At 34.1% G+C, this 21755-nt stretch overlaps 1 protein-coding gene across 2 annotated transcripts; it reads left to right on the top strand.

Moving 5' to 3' along the window:
• The first annotated feature begins 2541 nt into the window (after positions 1-2541).
• Positions 2542-9952, top strand: LOC124939923 (phosphatidylinositol/phosphatidylcholine transfer protein SFH13-like). Of its 2 annotated transcripts, none has more exons than XM_047480385.1 (16): positions 2542-2857; positions 3486-3554; positions 3793-4096; positions 4440-4539; positions 4712-4978; positions 5954-6031; positions 6162-6266; positions 6353-6402; positions 6492-6591; positions 7091-7189; positions 7268-7381; positions 7950-8088; positions 8436-8827; positions 9278-9352; positions 9460-9482; positions 9690-9952. In XM_047480385.1, exons 2-15 carry the CDS (start codon positions 3548-3550, stop codon positions 9478-9480), a joined length of 1851 nt encoding a protein of 616 aa, XP_047336341.1. In that variant the 5' UTR covers positions 2542-2857; positions 3486-3547; the 3' UTR covers positions 9481-9482; positions 9690-9952. The 2 variants fall into 2 exon arrangements, with proteins under 2 accessions (XP_047336341.1, XP_047336342.1); XM_047480386.1 differs by lacking the exon at positions 2542-2857 and adding an exon at positions 2908-2934.
• The last annotated feature ends 11803 nt before the right edge of the window (positions 9953-21755 follow it).

Below are 21755 nucleotides of genomic sequence, written 5' to 3'. Positions count from 1 at the left end.
GATTCTTTGGGAACGTAAGAAATGAACATCTCAAAAACAATTGTTATGTGTGATTTTTGGTAGGTTTTCATTATTGTGGAATAATTGAAACCATTGTAACAAAAATCCAAACTCTCATTCTAGTGTGAATTTCGGTCAACAAGGCTTGGGTTCTACTTCTATCATTGATGTAATTCCTAAATCATTGTGATCAGGTAATTGATAAAATACAAGATACACCACAGCTCATGGTTGTTAGTTTGTTATCAATTGTGTTAGGTATCTCTTCACATTTGTTCGCTAGATAAAATTGCCCAAATACGTAGTTGTACAGATATATACAGAGTCTCTATACAAGGACACATAATTTGCAATATATTATGTTTGCATATGTTGTTATCTTGTACATGTATTTTGTAGGTATGTTGCTACAGTTACGCCTTCGATTCCTCCAAACACTATCGTCACGAAAGGTAAAGCAAAATAGAGGATGCACATTCCATGTTGTATATTTTCTTCTATTCTTTAATAGGTTGCATGTCGGGGTTACAAAGTTAGTGCATATTTGATAAAGCTTGGACACAAGTTTTGTAGAGTGAGAGGTCATCTTCTCCAAACTTGGTCCAAGAATGGCATTTTGTTGACACTTAATTTTTAAGCCCCGAAATTAAAATAAGTCTGCTCGATCTAGTATGATGTTCATACTTGATTATTGGATCGAGGGAGAAAAAATAATCACTTTTTGGAATCGGCTTATAGTGACCCTCGAGTAGAGGTCCAAACACCAATTTCTAAAAATACTTGAGCTTAATATATTTTCATACGTTCAGAATGATCGTCTTGAAAAATCACGAACTTCGAGTGTAACACTGTTGTTGGACAAAATGTACCAAACAATTAGTTCGGGGCTTGTTTGTGTGTCCAAACGTCATTTTTCATAAAGAGTCGGAATTGGAAAATTTGAAATGTTCAAATTGACCGGTTTGAAAAATCTTGAAATTTGAGTATAATATTGTTGTTGCCAATTTTGTACAGAAGACATTCAAAAGGGCAAAAATGTCAAAAACCGAGTTGAACTAGGCGAGTCAAGAGCGGGTCAACGGGCCAGGTGGCGCGCCAAAGAGTTAAAAAAAAACGCGTGTGCTGACGTTATGCTGATGCAAGGCGCGAAATTATTTGAAAAACACCCAAATTTGGTACATTTGGAGTGTTTTTCTGCTGGAAATTCTTGAAGGGACTCTCAACTTAGAAAAATCACCTAGGTCTCTATACTCAACGGAATTAGCTGTTCTTGAATATTTTAGAAAGCTTGAAGAGTCCTCTACGATGTTTGTTTGTATCTGGAATAAATTGGACGCTCTTAATCCCCTAGAATTGACAATAGAAGACGATGTGACCAAGACAGGATCAAACTAGACATGCCTGCGATGTTTAATTCATAACTAAAGTTGTAGTGTTTAGTTTTTGGATTGTGACATATGGTTGGAAAGCTAAGTCGTAGTCCATTCCAATGGCACCAGTACCATGTCACCATTCAACGATTAAGGCAGTCAACTTAGCCCAACAACCTGAAGAAGGTTCACCCACTTTATTCTTGGAGCGAACTGAAGCATGGGGTGACTTTGAAAATTTATATAATTTGTTTGGCTCAACCATTTTGAGCAAACGAGATACCATTAGAAAAACCTTTGAGTTAAACTTCGTTTGACACCAAGTAGTACTCACGGTTCGATCTACAGTCCACGCTAGGTCGCCCGTAAGCCAAGTTGTTCACTTCGAGGCACTCAACGCTCCATCAAGAATTGCATGGACCTGTGGCCAGTCTTGAAAATTTCTTCCAACACAAATGAGGAAGTTAACAGACTCACATTTCCAACGCATAACCTTCGTGGAAAAGTTTTTCCTAAAATACATACCTCGAGGTCGTGTCTACCATCGAAGTCTTTCGTTGAGTCCCCTCCATGAAATGATATGTAAGATATTTGACCGACCAATTTTCGGATTGTACGAACTGCCCTTAATGAGGTGGCATTCAAATGAAAAAAACGACTAATATAACCGATCCTTTTCCTAATAGATAAAAACGAAAAGTTTCTTCGAAAGAATCTCGGGACCATAAAAAACACGTACACTTTTATTTATGGGTTTATCTTTTTTATTTGATTCACAAAGGTAAATGTTAGTTTTTTTTAACTAATATTATTGTTTCAATTTTTAGTTGTTTTTAAATGATAATACTATAAAGTGACTTTTTAAAAAAAAACAATTTATTACACAAATAAACTAAACATATTTTCATAGTTTGTAAATGGATTCTTTTTTGATAAAATAATATCTGAACAATTATTTAAAAATAATACAAATAACTTAATAATAGACAGTTCTAATGTTTACTTTATGTAAAAACTTACAAATATATATTATTAAATTTTGTAATAAAAAAATATTTATATTTAAAATTAATTAATCTTTTCAAATAAATGGAATGTCATCTTTCCCACATCAAGAAAAAATGAAGTTAACAAAAAAATAAAACCAGTATTTCTATGTGGGCATTAATTGCAGGGACACGTAAACCTGGATATGGAAACGAGAAGAATGGGTGACACGCCATAAAACTAAGCAACCGCGAAAAGCAGCAAGTGACGCCTGGAACTTGTTGAGAGAAAAAGGAGGTCACGTACAGAAGAGACGAGAGAAAAGGAATTCCAGATCTCCTTCTTCCTCCGTCTTTTCTCTCGCTCCATCAGTCTCATTTCACAAGTTCCAGGGGTTATTACCTTTCGAGTAATGTATGATCTGTTTCTCATTTGCGTTTAATCCAAGGAACACGCATTTGGATCCAACTGGTGTTTTCTTCTGCCGAATCTACAAGAAGGTGTGTTTCTGCGGCTCTATCGGCTTGATTCAGATTCGGAGCGAACTGGGTTTTTCGTTTAATGTTTTGTTAGATGTGTGAGATCTCATATGCTCTTAACTTGCATTGTTGATATTTGGCGTTTGTGTTTTAGAAATGTAACTTGCATTGTTGATATTTGATAATGATTGCACAGTTGTTGGCCACACTGTTTAGTTTGCTTTCTAGCTTTTTCATCTAGTAGTGTTATGTAGGATGAAATTTGGCTACTCATTCTAAACATTTTCTCTCTCACCCTCTCCACTTTTAGGATCAACGGAAACACTTGCAGATTAGAATCAATATAAAGGGAATGTGAATTTACTTATTGCTTATATTGGCTAAATTTTGAGTTCATGGAAAGGCGTACGTTTTTTCTTGCAATATGTTTTAGGAAGATGAAAAATGTAAACATTATTGTGAAATCTTCATATCTTGTTCAACCACTTCCACAGTTTCATCTCACTGAAAAAAACTGCACTTATTAGTTGAATGCCTATCATTTTCTTTTCCTTCCATATTCTATGTTTATTAACTATCTTTATGCGGATTCTTTTGTAAATTGTCTTCTAAGAACATAATTTTAACATGAGGATTATGCTTTGTGCAGCTTGTGTTCTGTCACTTATGTTCTGGTAGGCTACCTACCTGTTACCTGTTGCACCGACAAAAATGTTAGGTATGTTCAGGATCATGATCTCTATTTTACAATGCATATAAGTTGGATGTCTGTTGTAGTTGATTAGTGATCTTTGTAATAAGAGAAGTTCATGCATGTTTGATTATCTATAAAAGATAATACCTGCAGTGAGTCTATTTGGAAGCAGGCTTTGACTCTATAGCTGCAAGTTTTGCTTCAAATTTTGTTTGGGCGGATGGGTTTATGTGACTGGAAACTTTAAAATTTTGGCTTTCAGGTCCTGAAGGAGAATGGACTCTTGGTGAAACTAAACAAGGAAGACTTCTTTCTGAGTACTACAATGACGAGAGAAGGAAGTCAAAGATCAGTGCTTTGAGAAATAAAGCAATGAACGTTTCAAATAAATTTACTCATTCTCTCAAGAAGAAAGGGAAGAGAAAACTTGAGTCCCGGGTTCCACCAGTTTCCATTGACGGCATTTGTGACACAAAGGAGGAAGTTGCTGTAGAAGAATTTCGTCTAAAGCTCCGTGAAAGGAACTTGTTACCCTTTAGACATGATGACTATTACATGCTATTGAGGTTAGTTGATTTCTGAATTGTATAGTTGTAATATGTCAAATCATTTTCAGAAGTTCATGCCTCTTATAACAGGGTTAGGGAATAGTTAAATCCCATAAAATGCTTGTTTGATATTACAGCAAAAAAGAAAATCAGGTTTGATGTTAAATCAATGTTAATTGAACAAACATTTTTATCTGACGGTTATTGATTGGAACAACACATTCTTGTCATATAGTTTTGTTTTGAGAAAAAAACTTAAATTTAGCTGGAATATAAGTGATGCATCATTAGGATGTCTAGATTTTAATTGTTTTGAATTGCATGGTGGTTTTGTTAAAAAGTTTATATGTTTCTTTAACAGATTCTTAAGAGCAAGAGATTTTGATATTGAGAAAACGATCCAGATGTGGGACGAAATGCTTAAATGGAGGTTGGAGTATGGAGCAGACACCATACTAGAGGTAATAGCATTTGCCATCAACGTGAGACACCCTCTTGAAAGTGTGCCACATAGTTATAGCCGATTTGTAAATTATATTACAGTGGTCTTTGTTTTATTTTAAAAACCCGAAGTTATGTTCTTTATATATTCCTACTTGTTATTCCTATTGACATATCAAAATCAATATTTAGGACTTTGATTTTGAAGAATTAGAAAAGGTGTTGCAATATTATTCTCAAGGATACCACGGGGTTGACAAGGAAGGCAGGCCTGTTTATATTCAGCGGCTTGGACAAGCTCATCCCCAAAATCTCATGAATATTACCACAATTGATCGCTACTTAAGATACCATGTTCAAGAGTTTGAGAGGGCTTTTCATGAGAGATTTCCTGCATGTTCTGTTGCAGCAAGGAGACGCATCTGCTCCACCACAACTATTTTGGACGTGCAAGGGTTGGTATGTAAATTGTTGAACCATGATATATTAGCCTATAAGCTTAGGCTATTCTTACTATTTAGTTATGTTTGTCCTGATTTCATGGTAGGAAGCTGGTACAAGGGGAAAGGGTTAGGGCTAATGCTCTAGGGTTGAAATAACTGTTACTAACGGATAATGGTGGTTACAATTAATAATAGTATAAATATATTAGTTGTTGTTATGTTGAGTTTATAAAATGAGTTAGTTAAATACTCTTGTTAGAGTTTCTCTCTTCCCTATTGCATTCTCCCTAGTATTTATGATTCTATCTTCCCATCTAATCCAATTGCTCTTAACTTGTTAAGATTAAGAGCTCTCATCTTCTCATCTCGATACAATTATTTTTTATTCAACGTATCATTTAATCAATTATACTTCTCGATCTTAGAACTAAAACTGTGTTTAATAACTAGAATCGAAGAGTATAAATGATGTGTTTATTATCTAGAATCGAAGTGTATAAATGATGAAACGATACGTTTAATCAAAGAGAGTTGTATTGAGATTTAAAAATAAGATTAAAGCTCTAACAAGAGTATTCGATTAATTAATTTTAACTTCAACATAACAACGACTAATCTATTTATACTATTATTATTTGTAGGCGCCATTAGCCCTAACCATTTTCTCTTGTAACAGAAGCCTCATATGCCATGCTTGTAGTAATATTTTGTACACTAGTTCAAGTCATTAAGTATGTTGAAGTTTATGCAATAAATGAAGTGAACCCACTCATGATAGCCTAAGTGGTACCTGAAACCAAACTGATTGAAGTAAGGGGTCGCAATAGTGAGATGTTTGTGCTCAGGGAAAATAATCAGGTTAAAAAGAAAAGAAGAAATCAAATTTATGTTGTTCAAATGTGAAATGAGGAATCTGTCTTCTTTGGAGTTTCTATTTTTATAAATTTAATTTCCCAACGTGGGAATGATACACTGTTTGTGCAATGCATAGGGCATTAAGAATTTCACAAGGGAAGAAACAAATCTCCTTGCATCTATGTCAAAGATAGATAACAGTTATTACCCTGAGGTATTTAACACTTCAAGATTCCTTTACTGGTTTAATTCTTTGCTTCTTTGGATCTGGTGTGAATCACCATACCTTGCTTTACTGTCTAAGTTGTTGGTTCACTACTGTTCCCATCTTCATTTATCTGCAGACGCTGCATAGGATGTATATCGTCAATGCTGGTCCTAGCTTCAAGAAAATTCTTTGGCCTGCTGCACAGAAATTCCTTGATTCCAAGACCATAGCGAAAATACAGGTGAATATTTGTAATGGGCTTAATTCTGTGGGAATATATTTGTTATTCCACATTGAGATAATATTTAAATTTCTCTAAATTTGCAGGTGCTGGAGCCCAAGTCCTTGTCCAAGTTACTTGAAACAATAGATTCAAGGTTTACAGATTTGTAATTTTTCTAACACCATTGATCTTTCTGATAGTATGTCATAGCTGCTTGATTCCTCTCCAATCTTAAACTTTTAGTCAATTGCCGGATTTTTTGGAAGGATCATGTACATGTTCAGCTGAGGGTGGCTGCCTTCGATCTAACAAGGGTCCTTGGAAAGATCCTGAAATCATGAAGGTGAGCATAAATTTTATGTTTTGCATAATCCCAAGAAACTGCCTGGACAAAGAGGACAATGATTATCCTTTAGTTACACTACTACAAGATAAGCTTGAGGGTGGTGGTCTGCACTGATAAAGCTGAGGTTTTAGGGTTGAGGTAAACTTCTCTTGCCTCAGCAACCCAATATAGTTCAAGTGTTAAGACTCTTGAAATAAGATTTTGAGGACTCAAGTTCGATTCCCACTAAAAGTACCTTGATTGTGGTGGGAGTATAAGACAGCGGGATTCTGTACTACTCTCCTCTAGGGACTCATCTCAAAATAGAAACTTTTCTTGCCAAAAAAACAGCCCTCTAAAAGCAGGCTGTTCTTTTTACTATTTTCTTTTTGGAAATAGGTCTTTACTTGGGGTATTATTAAATACCCAGTTTACTTTCTACAAAAATGAGGTATGAGATTTTTTGTTTTGGTATTTATGAGAATCATTCTAAACTATTTACTTTGTTCCTTTGCAGCTTGTACATGATGTAGAAGGGAAGTTTTCAAAGCAGATAACCAGAACTTCTAATGAATGTGGGAAAACTGATTTATATATTTATATACACCCTCCTAAGGCAAGTTTGAAATTGTTGGAACCTAATGCTTAATATCATTCAAGGCTAAATGTAAATCTTATTCTTCTGGAATATCAGGGAGGAATTGTTGACACATCAAACACAGAATCTGGTTCAGATATTGATGATTCCTGTACTTCAACTAGGGAGTGTAGCTTCAGATTTCCACACCTGGCACCTCTTCATGAAGAAGTAAGTTGTGAGACCTCTACCATGCTCTTCTCTAAATACTATGCAGTATGTACAATCTCAAACATGAGTTTTTCTTTTAAGTAAAATGGTTCACCATCTTCTTTATTTTTGTTGTTGTTGAGTTCTCTTAAACTATAGAGGCCTTTAAACCCTTATCATCAATTAAATCATTTAAATATAAAATTATCCTTTACTTTTTTGATAACATCTTAATATTTAATTATGTAGAAATTGAGCTCTTGAGAGTGAAGAGTGATATATTATTCAGATATAATTTATGGTTTACGTATAAGCAAAGCAACATTTTGAGTGCAAGTAAATTGCACCAATTCCAAGGAAGATGGAGGGATAATTCTACAAATTCATTTAACCCAAATAAACCGGAATAATTCTCTTTTTCATCAAACATATATTTTTTTTCTTTTTCTATCTAAAAATTGGTTTATCAATAAAACTCACATCAAACAAGCTCCCAATTAATTAATTAATACCCCTTCTAGTAGGTAGAGTCACTATCTTTTTTTCTGTAGGTATATGCTTGAGCAATGATGACTTTGTTGATCTGCAGGCAATTGTACCAGAAACTACTACTTATTATAGCTGTGATGATGAGTTTGTCCCAGCCGGTGAAGCTCTTGATCCCGAGGTTGGAATTGCAGAGGATCATAGTCACTCACTTAAATCCATCAGTCTAATACACCCATCTGGTGAGATTGTTTTCCAGATTGCGACTTTTGATGAACCACGTTGCAGAACCATTTACTTGTCGATATTCTTGAGCAGGAAAATTCTTGAAAGCTATTCTAACGTGTGCATTTTTGTTAAAATTTTCACCCTTGACGGTCATTTATTTTTCAAATGTTTCTTAGTTAGATACGAAAACAAAAGAAAAATTGTTTCCAAATAGGGAACTTAATAAGGCTGAAATGTATTGCTGATGAGATTTGTTTATCTATCTGATATTAAATATGTTGTCTTGGTTATTGAAAATATACTTTCGGATGATGCTACAATTCATTTTTATGCATGCTTGACTTATTTGTCTTGGGTTCAGGTACTTTGTTACCACCGATCAGATGGCTTGAGGTTGTCCATGAAAAAGTTAACAAATGGGATTTGCTGTGTATTATTGTGAAGGCAATGATGTCAACAATGGCCAAATTGATGGTTTTTAAATCATTGAGAAGGCATAAGAGTATTTATCCATCCAATTCAGTGAAAGAAACAATGGTCCCGTTGCCACCGTCGCCGCCACCACCACACAGTACTGAAGTAGTCTTGCAAGATGATGTAGTTTCATTTGTACATCGTCTTCAGAGACTTGAAAGCTTGTTGAAAGAAGTTGATAACAAGCCAGTTGAAATTCCTTTTGAGAAGGATCAAATGCTTCTTCAATCTTTGGAAAGGATAAAATATCTAGAGCTTGACCTGGAGAAAACAAAAGGGGTAATAAGTTATACATACCATTTCAGGACTTAATAAATATTGCTAATATTGACCCACCTTAATTTAGAGCTGGTTTGATATTTGATATTTTTGGGATTTTACCAAAAACCCAATATTTTCTCTCCTTTCACTTCATCTATCACATTAATTATTTTATCTACCAAAATATCCTTTATTTATTATCTTCTCTCTCATCTATTTATAGGGTATAATTGTCATTAAACTTTAGAAAAATAATTTTAAAAAAATTTAAGTCAAACAACGATTTTACCTCAAACCCAAATAAAAATCCAAGATCTTAATGGTAGCTCAAGTGGTCAACTAAGAAGTTGGGGGTCATGACAACTTTAAGTGGGATGTTGTTTTAGTTTTTTCAAAGAAAAAATAAATTAGGTAGCTAGCATTCTACAGTATGATTTATATTTTGTTTTCAACTGCTTATACTTATAGGTACTTCATTCTGCTGTGGTTAAACAACTTGAGATTGCCCAATTTATTGGAGGTTTGCAACAATCAAGATGTCGTGTAAGTCAATCTTTGTTTCTACCAATGGTATTTTACCACTAAATATTATTATGTCATTTCTATAGATTCATTATCATATATCTAAACCTTCAAGTTTCTTTTTGCAGCAAAGGAGGTTTTTCTGCTGAAGGTAAAAAAGCATTATTATTATTAGGCTCCATCCATTAGTGGGTTTTAATTTGAGGAAGTCCTAGATAGAAAATATGAAAAGAAATAGCAGATGCTTCAGCTCAGCCTTTTATCCTGCGACCGAAATAAGATGCCAAATATGACATTTCAATCTAGTACAATGATGGTTTGGTATTATTGAAAGATTGATCAATATATTCTGCTTCAGGATGCATATGAAAGAAGTGGAGTAAAGGCATAAAATGGATGGGGAAGGAAGATATAGTATAATAATAATAGCTGAAAGAATAGGCATAACTAAATTTCAGTTGAGAGTTAATATGCTGCCACTAAATAATAATAATAATGTAAGGCTTCTGGTAATGTGATGTTTTATTCTAGTCTGGATTAGCCTAGAAACTGCTATAGATATGAACAAAGGTTTGACAAAGAAAAAGAGGAAATGGTAAGAAGCATACTTATTGTTGCTGGGATATTTTGTTGTGTCTGGTTTACTTGTGTTGCTTGTTAATCTAGAATGCAGAAAATGACTTGTGTTAGCATATATATAATTAGTTGTATGTAGACAGAAGACTCCCATTTGTTCATTTACGTATACATTAGTGATGGGAAAATTCTCAATAAAGCATGTTTATAATCACTTGTTGAAACACAAAATCTGTAGTAGGTATGGAAGAATGAAGGATTTTATTTGCACTTCTTCCTTTAGGGATTCACTTCAAACCAACAAAATAATAATACTCAGTTACCACATTTGAAATGGGCTTTTGAAATTTGAATACTCAATCATTTCTTGAAATAGTATTGAAATTTAAGGATTATCTATTAGAATTAATTCGTTTCTAGATGCTGAAATTAATATTAACTAACATGTATTCCGTGCATTTGCACGAGTAATATTAATATAAAAAATTGTGAAAAAATATTACGGTAAAATTTTTATGGGCGGGTCAACCCACAATTCAACCAAAGTATCCATTTACTCTCACATATATCCAAATTAACCACAGCTCTCGACACGACAATCCGGACATTAAGTATCATAATATATATATATATATATATATATATAAATTAGTTATATATATATATATATAAATTAGTTAGTTAAAAAGTTGAACTTATATTGTTAAAATATCATGCGTTTATCAAATTTTGGGTTGAATTTAAAATATAAAGTGTTATTAGCTTAGTTGGTTAAAAGGTTGTACTTGTTTTTGTTAGGTTGTAAGTTCGAACCATACCTATAGCATTTTTAATTTTATTTTTAACCGTTTTAAGTTTATGGGCGAGTCAACTCACAATCCGACCCAAGTATCCATTTACTTCAAATATATCCAAATTAACCACAGCTCTCTACCCGGCAATCCAGACACTTTAAAAATTAAGCATCATTATATATATATAGATTAGTTAGTTAAAAAGTTGAACTTATATTGTTAAAATGTCACGCGTTTATCAAATTTTGGATTGAATTTAAAATATAAAGTGTTATTAGCCTAGTTGGTTAAAAGGTTGTATTTGTTTTGTTAGGTTGCAAGTTCGAACCATATCTATAGCATTTTTAATTTTATTTTTAACCGTTTTATGTTTATGGGCGGGTCAACCCACAATCCGACCCAAGTATCCATTTACTCTCACATATATCCAAATTAACCACAGCTCTCGACCCGGCAATCCGGACACTTTAAAAATTAAGTATCATTATATATATATAGATGTGATAATGGTGCTGAAGTCTTATTTATTATTATTTATATAATAAAAAATAAATTTATTATTATTTATTTCATTAATTATATTTTATGTTAGGTCGGTTTTTTTTTGAATTTTTTAAAAAAATCATTCAAAATTAAATTTTCAATCAATCACTTCTTAATAATACATCACTTATTTTTTTAACCAAAATATCCTCTATTTTAAATTATTATTTTTCATTTTATTTATATATTAATACATTTTAAGTCCTTTTACCCAAAATAATAATTATCTTCTCAAAATCATCGTCAATCATTACTTTTTTTCCTGTTTAGATTTTTTCAAAAACTTCAATCCGAACAAGGCCTTATATAAAATAAATAAAATAATTTATTATTATTATTATTAAGTAACATAATCTAGTTGCTTAAATGGTAGATTAACACATTTTGGATGATGGTATAAATCTCGTTAGCACATTTATTTATTTTCTTATTTTGAGATTTATTTATCTTTAGGCGGCTTGGCTTAGCTTAGAAGGAAATTGTTGTATACCAAGCAATGTCTTCACTTTCCCTTCTATCATTTTTGTTCTTCTTCTTCCATGTCAAATCGATTGGGTGAATGAATATCTATTTACGGAATCAGTCGATACGGAATCAGTTGATACGGAATCGATAATTGACTATCCATTTTCACTGCTTTCTTCTTGTCCTGTCTTCACAATTAAGAGCCTCACTTATAAGGTATTCATTTAAAAAAAAACTGACTTTGTTGATCCATTTCCCGTCTTCTTCTATTTCTTTAAACTCTTCATTCTCTTATTATCTATGGTTTAAAACTGTTGTAGAAATCGAATAATAGCACCTGCTACTTTAATGGAGGAATTGTTGCTTCAATGGAGGAAGAACTACTAAAAGAGAGAGAAAAAAAACTCATAAACTGCTGTGTTTTTTTTTCCTTAATTAAATATCCCTAATGGGCTTTATTAATTTGTTAGGCCCAGCTGCCAAATAAGCTGACCCAATAAATCTCCCCCGTCAGCGCAACTTCGCGGGCTCTAATAAACCTGCTCTCTCCCGACAATCTTCAAACTTGTCCTTAGGCAAGGATTTCGTAAACATATCGGCACCATTCTCACTTGTATGAATCTTCTCCAAGTTCAGCTCTTTTTCCTCAAGCACATCACGTATCCAATGATATCTCACGTCGATGTGTTTGGATCTCGAATGAAAAGCTGAATTCTTTGAGAGATGAATAGCACTTTGACTGTCGCAAAACAAAGTAAACTTCTCTTGCTTTTGGCCCAACTCTTGTAGGAACTTCTTCATCCATAACACCTCTTTACATTCCTCAGTAGCTGCAATATACTCAGCTTCTGTAATAGACAAAGCAACACACTTTTGTAACCATGACTGCCACGAAACAGCACCGCCTGCAAAGGTAACCAAAAAACCTGATACATATTTTCTTGAATCAACATCACCTGCCATATCAGAATCTGTAAAGCCTTCCAAAATAGGAGTATCACTTCCGAAGCATAAACGTGCTTTCGAAGAGGCTCGAAGATATCTGGAATCCACTTAACAGCCAACCAGTGTTCTTCTCCCGGATTGGAGAGGTACCGACTAACAACACCAACCACGTGTGCTATATCCGGTCTTGTACATACTATGGCATACATAAGACTACCAACTTCAGAGGCATAAGGTACATTATTCATTTCATCTTTCTCTTTCTCACTTGTAGGACATTATTTAGAACTTAACTTGAAATGACATGCAAGTGGAACTGAAACCGGTTTTGCATTTTTCATTGCAAACATCTCAAGTACCTTCTCAATGTACTTCTCCTGTGATAGCCAAAGTGTTCTATTCTTTCTGTCTCTTGTGATTTCCATGCCTAGGATCTGCTTCACTGAACCCAAATCCTTCATCGCAAAAGACTTGTTCAAATCTCTTTTGAGCTTCTCAATTTTTGCAATATCTTGCCCAACAATCAGCATATCATCAACACCATATCTCTTGATGAAAACACAATGATCAGAAGTAGTCTTACTGTACCCATTTGCTTCCATAAAAGAGTCAAATTTCTTGTACCATTGTCTAGGCGCTTGCTTGAGCCCATACAAGTTTTTCCTCAACCTGCAGACAAGATCTTCTTTACCTTTAACTTTAAAACCCTCAGGTTATTCCATATAGATCTCTTCCTCCAAGTCACCATGGAGAAATGCAGTCTTCACATCCAGTTGTTCAATTTCCAAATCTTGACTAGCAGCCAATGCTAACACAACTCTGATGGATGACCTCTTCACAACCGATGAGAAGATCTCTTCAAAATCAATCCCCTTTTTCTGTCCAAAGTCCTTCACAACCAGTCTTGCTTTGTATCGAGGTTGTGAGCTATTCTCTTGGTGCTTCAACTTGAATACCCACTTGTTTTTTAAAGTCTTATTTCCTTTTGGAAGTTTCACCAAGTCATAAGTCTCGTTCTCTTGCAAGGAATTTATCTCTTCTTGCATTGCCACCGACCACTTGTTCTTGTTTTCATGAGACAATACTTCTTGATAGGTTTCTGGTTCTCCCCCGTCAGTCAACATCACATACTCATTGGGAGGATACCTACTAGAAGGTTGTCGCTGCCTACTAGATCTTCTAATATGCTGATCATCAGGTGGCTCTAGAGAACTATCATCATCTTGTTCAGCTTCCTCTGTTGGCTCAGCATTAACTAGAGGAGTCTCATCAACCTCAACTTGGGCATTTTCCACATCATTGGGCTGTGACTGTGGTGTACGAATCCTACCATTGTCAGGCAATTCATTCTCCGTAGACTTCGGCTTTTCTTTTTTCTCAAAGTCTTCAATGGTCTGATCTTCAAAGAATACCACATCTATGCTTCTAATGAGTTTCTTGTTAACCGGATCCCAACATCGGTACCCAAATTCTCCGTGGCCATACCCAATAAAGATACACTGTCTCGTCTTGCTATCAAGCTTAGCTCTCTCATCTCGAAGAACATGAACAAACACTTTACAACCAAAAACTCTCAAGTGATCCTAAGAAACGTCTTTACCTCTCCAAACTCTTTCTGTAACGTCGTCATCTAAAGGACTTGAGGGTGAAAGATTTATCAGATCAACCGCTGTCTTCATTGCCTCTCCCCAAAAGGATTTTGGCAACTTAGCATGAGACAACATACACAAAATTTTCTCATTGATAGACCTGTTCATCCTCTCTGCGACTCCATTCTGTTGAGGTGTTTTTGGCACAGTCTTCAAAAGCTTGATCCCATGACTTTTACAGTATTCCACAAATGGTCCTCTATATTCGCCATCATTGTCCGAACGAACACATTTCAACTTCTTCCCAGTTTCTCTCTCCACTTCAGCATGAAACAACTTGAAGTGATCCAATGATTGATCCTTAGTCTTCAAGAAATATGCCCACACCTTCCTTGAGAAATCATCAATAAAAGTGATGTAATAATGAGCACCACCTAAAGTCAAGGAATCCATAAAATATATGTCTGTGTGAACCATATCTAGGATATTGGGCTTCCTAGATGGAGAAAAACTTTTGAAGGAAACTCTATGTTGCTTACCAACTAAGCAATTTGTGCATGTCTTCAAATCTGTGGACTTTAAGCCCTGGAGATCAATTGTCTTGGAGAGAACTTGCATGCCATTCTGACTTAAGTGACCAAGTCTCTTATGCCAAAGTTGTGCTGAACAATCATTAACTGCATTTGCTTCTCCCCCGTAAGACTTAGTCTCTGTCACATAAAGAGAACCAACCTTCTTTCCTTTAGCTATCACCAAAGACCCCTTAGTGAGTTTCTATTTTCCTTCACCAAAGTAACTATGATAGCCCTCATCATCAAGAGTATCAGTAGAGATCAAATTCATTCGAATATCAGGAACATGTCGAACATTCTTCAAAAGTAGCTTGCACGAAGTGTTAGTATCCAAACAGAAATCTCCTTTTCCAACAATTTTACACGTAACATGTTTTTCCAACGTCACTGAACAAAAATGTCCACTGGTGTAAGAAGCAAATATATCACAACGATTGGTGACATGATAAGAAGCACCTGAGTCTACCACCCATTGTGTATCTTGAGAAACAAGGTTGATACTATTATTGTCGTAAACAATATCGATGTCGTTACCACCCACATCTGCAACCTTACTACTTCCATCTTGCTTATTCTCCTTTTGTTCCCGCTTCAAAGATCTGCACTGATACTTCTTATATCCTAGCTTGCCACAATGATAACATGTAATCTCTTTTCTCGAGCTGGATGTTCCCCGTGACCTGTCTGAACTGCCACTGCGATTCTTTGGAGTTTTACTTTTACTTCTACCCCTTTTCTCAGTCACGAACACCTGACTTGGAGTCGAGAAGCCCTATTCTTTTCTTCTAGCCTCTTCATTCAGCACGCTCTCTTTCATCATTTTCAAAGAGAGCTTACCTTGTGGAACATAATTGGTAATTGAAACCACAAGTGTTTCCCAACTATCAGACAGAGAATTAATCAAACACATAGCATGAAGCTCATCATCAAATTTCATTCCTATCGCAGCCAACTCATTTAGAATCCCCTGAAAAGTATTTAGATGCTCAGACATAGAAGACCCATCTTGATATTTCAACGAGCAAAACTTCCTAAATAGAAATGCTCTGTTTTGAGTGTTGTTCTTCTCATACAGTTCACTCAAAATAGTTCACACCTTATAAGCATTAACTTCAGTAGCCACATGCTGATACACACTGTTGTCAACCCATTGCCTGATTTTACCAACTGTCTTTTTGTTCAGCTTCTTCCAATCTACATCTGTCATAGCCTCTGGTTTTCCTTTATCACCCAAAATAGTGTCTTCATAATCATAATTACACAATAAGTCCTCCATCCGTGACTTCCAGATTGTGTAATTGGTAGTTGTGAGTTTGATTATCGTGCCATTACTACTCAACGATTCTTCCATTTGAATTATACAAGAATCACCACCAAACGAACTCAGCTCTGATACTACTTGTTGTAGAAATCGAATAATAGCACCTGCTACTTCAATGGAGGAATTGCTGCTTCAATGGAGAAAGAACTGCTGGAAGAGAGAAAGAGAAAAAAACCCCATAAACTGCTGTGTTTTTTTTCCTTAATTAAATATGCCCTAATGGGCTTTATTAATTTGTTAGGCCCAGCTACCAAATGAGCTGACCCAACAAAAACTCACCGGCCTTCTTTTTCTAGATCTATGTTCCAAAGAATGAATCACTGGAACTTGTGATATCGATTATGCGATTGGAGATGATAGAAAAAAATTTTGGGAACAATAAATGAGACTGTGGATTAAATAATATCTTGCAAACATACTTAATCATTTAATCAGGTGTAAGACTTGTCATTTGACGTGCATGAACTCTAAATTTTAGGGGGATTGAAAATATCTATCTCTTATTATAGCTAGAAAAGAGAATAATAATAGAAAATTTGTGGTTACTATAAAGGTATTCAAGAAAATATTAATTTTTTTTCAAGATTGTGTTGGACTTGGTGAAGAAATCATTTGTGATTGGCATAATAGTTTCAACTTTCTTATTGCTTATCATGAAATTCTTGGGAATTTTTTTGAAACAAAAAGAAACACATTATAAATTTTCAGACTATAGTATTGTGGATGAAACTATAATATCCAAAACCCATTTCATTCATTTCCTCTAATACATTCATTTCCTCTAACAGGGGAGGGAATTGAATAATAATAATAATAATAATAATAATAATAATAATAATAATAATAATAATAATAATAATAATAATAATAATAATAATAATTATTATTATTATTATAATTATTATTATTATTATTATCCCGAAAAATATTTGTCCGAAAAAGTTCGAGATTCGAGAAATTTGAACATTTGTTTACATGTTAAAAATTATTTTTAATAACACATTATTTTAAAATATTTATTAAATTAGTCTGACAGTTTAAAATTAATTATTCAAATAATTAATTTTTGATCAAATTTCAAATAATTTTTTTAATTTGAAATAATCAAATAATAATAATTAAAGAAATCTTTATTTAAATTAATTAAATATAATTAATTTAAAAAAAAATATTTATTTGATAAAGAGTCGCCAATTATTTTTAAAATTAATAAAACGGTATACGTGTACACACGTATTTTTAACTAGAGTTTCGTTGTGATTTGTAGTTTGGTGATACTCGGGAAAGAGCTTTTGTGCTTCATCTTTCGTACCCGTTTTAAAAATGATTTCTATTTTATAAAGTCTTAACTTTTGAAAACTGTTTGTATAATATTTTATTTTAACTAATTATTCTTCTCGTCCTAGATATACACATGTTTTTAATGTATTTAAAATTGTAACAACAATATTTAAATGATAGTACATGTAACTAATGATGATGACTAGAGAGGAATATGTCTAAAGACATTAGTATTTAAAGATATTAGGGTTTAAAAATAAATCCTCAAACAAATTATCAATTTTTTTTTGTTGAAAATATTCCAAACTATTTTGAAATAATTTTCTATTTGTTTGGAATTATTAGAAAATGGTTGATGATCCCAAATTACAAAAATAATTTTGGAAAATAAAATTTGCAACCAAACAAACACTATGTTAGGATCTAGGTCGCCGCTGGTGGACCGGGGGTTGGACCGGTTAGCGGTTCTCACTCGTAGGGTGGTGGTTAATCCGGTTAGAGATTAACACCTGGGTTTCAATACTACACAACCTGTCACAAACCCTTGAACTAGGTTCAAGCGCGGAAGAGGTTTGCTTTCAGGTTGAAGCGGCACGCTTGTATGATAGGCACGGTCGGTTTCGGATGATGAAGATTTGGAAATGGTGGGTCGGTTTCGGTAATCTGGATATTCGGTATGGTTAGTATAGAGTCGGTTTGGAGCGGTGTGGTTAAGTTAATCGGTTAGATAATGAAGCCGGCAGAAAGTAAATGACAAGACAGATTTTATGGATGTCCGGAGATAAAACTCCTACGTCACCCCTTCCTCTCGAAACCGCGAGAAGGATATTCACTAAGGAATACAAGTACAGGCCGATCGAGACTTATTTCCTGCTCGATAACACTCTTACAATTTACACCGAAATTGTAAAACACACTTTAACTTTCAACACTTAGGCTTTCTAGAACAGCACACTCTATCACTTGTAGTAAATGCTCTTAATATCTCAATATCACAGTTGTCTCTTAATGTCCCGCTTAAGTCACTGCATTTACTCTTCCAAACCCTAAGTGCACTTTTTATTGGTCGGGGCTAAAACCCTCGGTCTTGAGGTCGGGACTCCTTCGGTCCTAGCTTAGGATTCTCGGTTGGGGTGCTAAGGCCTCCCGATCTTGAGGCTAGAATCCTCGATCGGGGTGCTAAAATCCTTGGTCAAGGTCTAAGAATTCTCGGTCGGGTGGGAGAATTCTCGGTCAGGTCTGAAATCCTTGGTTAGGGTCTGGAATTCTTGGTCGGGTACGGGAATTCTCGTTCGTACCTTCTCGGTCCTAAGTTCGAGGATTCTCGGTTGGATCTCTCGGTCCTGGCCGAACCTAGCTAGGTTCCTCGGTCCTCAAGAATATCAAACCTATAGGTTTTATGGCATGGGAAGCTTAACAAAGCTCTCTAGATCATTACGAACATCATCTCGAGGTTTCATTCGATCGGGATAATGTTCCATTCAACCATAACAATTTTGATGTAAAAATTTAGTTCTTAGTTTTTAGGCTTTAATGAAGCGTAATAAGCTTGTCAACAACTTCATATGCTTCATATGATTGATTGAAACCAAAACAAGAACACTGGTTGTTCATTTTGACCAATTCAAAACCTTTTTGAAAATTTTGATTTTAATAAAAAAAAATAATCAGAATGGATCAAACATGATCCAAATAGGTTCTCAACATCATTATAAACATATTGAGAAACTTTGTAGGTTGTTGTTCTTGAGTAATATTAAAGAAGAGAAAACCTGATTTTGAATTTTTCAAATTCCAATTTGGAGTTTTTTTTATTAAAGTTGATTAATCGGTTTTAGCTTGAACAGAAAACTTGTAAATGATCTTAGGATCGTTTTTAAATAAAAAAAATTAACAACCGGCAGTATAAAAACTTATGAAATTTTAAATATAAAAATTTAAATTTCAAACTGGAAGACTGAATTATATGATGATTGACAACTTACCAAGAGTTGGAGAACACTCATTGGACATTGATGAAGCTTTGGGGATGCCTAAATCCAAACATTAAGGCCTTACACGAAATTTCAAAAAATCCAAAAACTTGAGAGTTGATCTTTTACCTTCAGATCAGTCAAGAGAGGCTATTTATAGCCTCCCAAGTTTGGTTCATCGAACAAGTGGTCTTCATTTGAGTCAAACAACCGTAAGGCTATTTTGGCTATTTTCGGCCAGTTGCCGACATAGGCCATCACGGAGATCGTAGGCCTAGAGGAAATGATCATCGGATATGGTGATCATTTTACCTTTTGAACGAGGTCAAAAGGTAGAGAAATGATAGAGTGTTCCATCTTTGAAAAATCAAAGACGACTGCTACTCTTATCCGTCCGGCGTTGCGAGGAAGACGACGAACCAAGTCGAAACGACGTCGTCATTTCGGACGTAAAATCAGACGCGTGACACTCCTTTGGCATTATGTCCGAGTTCTGTCAACAACCAGGCGTTCCGTCACATTTCATCTAACGACGTTGGGGCGTGCGTTTGTTGATCCCGTGCGTCACGAGTGCGCCTTTTCTCCGTTGCAGCATGCGACTCGGACAACTCCTAGGTGTTGGATGTAAATTCAGTGCGTATCCGAAGACTTTGGTTTCAGTTACATCAATATTTCTAGATTTCTGCTGCACTAGATCACATGTATTTATTTTTTATTTAACCTTAAGGGTTTGTTTGATATTGAATTTTCATCCACCCTTTTGAATTTGTTTTTAACTCTTTAAATTATATAAAATATTTAAAATAAATATGACATATATTTTGCCAATTTATTTATTTTTGTATAATTTTTGGTTAAATAAATCATTTATTTAATATAAAATAGATATAACATTTATCCTAAATTATTAATTTTAATCTCTTTTGATTTTTCTAAAATTAGTTTAAGATAAAATGTGTACAACATTTATTTAATTTAATTTTATTTATTTTGCTTGGCCATTATTTCTATTTAATTTAGGATTTAATTATCACAACAATTAATCCAATTAATTGTTTAATTTGGTGTTTTTCTTTGTAAGCACTAAATATCTATACTTCAATTTATAATAATAAAATTTTAATTTTAAATTATTTTTAAATAAATAAAATCAAAATAATTAACCTCGTGGTCAAAAACCTATTTAACAATTAATTATGATTAATTATTGTACTAATTAATCAATGAATTAAGGTTTAAATCCAAAATAAAAAAAATAAAATTATTTGGGATAAATGTTATACTCATATTATCTCAAAATAATTTTAAAAAAATTAAAGGAAAAAAATATATAGTTTTGATGAATTGTTGTATCTATTTCATTTAAAAAGAATTATTTATTTAAATCCTAAAATCATACTCAAACAAAATGGTAAATATTTTCCATGTTTATTTAATATTTTGTGTATTTGAAAAGATCAAAATTAAAAGCAAAAGGGTGAAAGAAAAATCAATTTCAAATAAACCCTTAAGGTTTTAAAATAAAAATAAATATGTAATCGAGTGTGGCCGAAAACAAAAAAAATGATTTGCAGCAACAATCGTGCACGTTGGATTAGCATTGGATTTTCATCCAACGCTCCAGGCACTTCCACATAGCCCGCTGCAACTGAAGACACGTGCATCCGCGACTCAAGCAATCGACAAATGGCCGTTAGCCGAGAAGCTAATGGATCGCTCGACCATCAATAGAATGCTGACAAAACGCGTTAAAGCGCATGAAACGACGTCGTTTTATGCGCCACTATCTTCTCTAACGCGACACCGGAGGGATAAACACAAAAATCCGTCTTCGATTTCTCCTTTTTGGAACTCCTTTGTTAGTTCACCATCTCGGCTCATTTAAAGCCTGAAATGATCACCCTACGATGGTGATCATTTCTACCTATCAAAATAGGAATGAATCTTCCATATTTTGGCGACTTCAGCCAAGAACATCCAAAAGTCATTAATGACTTTTGGCCGATTTAGGCCACTAGATGCCTCCACTAACTCAGGACGAGTATAAATACACCCCTAAGTTGTTCCCAAAGCAGAGAATCCAATTTCCACCTTCAAATCGAAAGATTTCAGAAATCTGCCATTAAAGCTCAAAGCTTCTGGATTTTTTCAAAATCAGTTTAAGACCTTAAAGTTTGGATCCCAACATCCCAAATGTTTTCTTAATGTCTAAGGAGTGTTCTCCAATCCTTGGTATTATTTCAATCACCTTTTAATTCATATTCACAGTTTGAATTTGAAATTTTTATATTTTAAATTACAAAATTTTGTATGCTTGTTGTTCATTGTATTTTATGGATGGAAATGAATCATATGATCATTAAGG

Source organism: Impatiens glandulifera, chromosome 5, assembly GCF_907164915.1.
Source record: "Impatiens glandulifera chromosome 5, dImpGla2.1, whole genome shotgun sequence".
NCBI classification, from domain to species: domain Eukaryota; kingdom Viridiplantae; phylum Streptophyta; class Magnoliopsida; order Ericales; family Balsaminaceae; genus Impatiens; species Impatiens glandulifera.
The sequence above is the reverse complement of the archived record's forward strand: the minus strand, read 5'-3'. Positions and strand labels throughout refer to the sequence as shown.

What these genes read in the sequence shown, in the direction of transcription:
- LOC124939923 (XM_047480385.1), top strand. An exon ending in TGGCACCTCTTCATGAAGAA is followed by an intron (nt 7,382 to 7,949) that starts GTAAGTTGTGAG and finishes GTTGATCTGCAG; the next exon opens with GCAATTGTACCAGAAACTAC. An exon ending in ACCTGGAGAAAACAAAAGGG is followed by an intron (nt 8,828 to 9,277) that starts GTAATAAGTTAT and finishes TTATACTTATAG; the next exon opens with GTACTTCATTCTGCTGTGGT.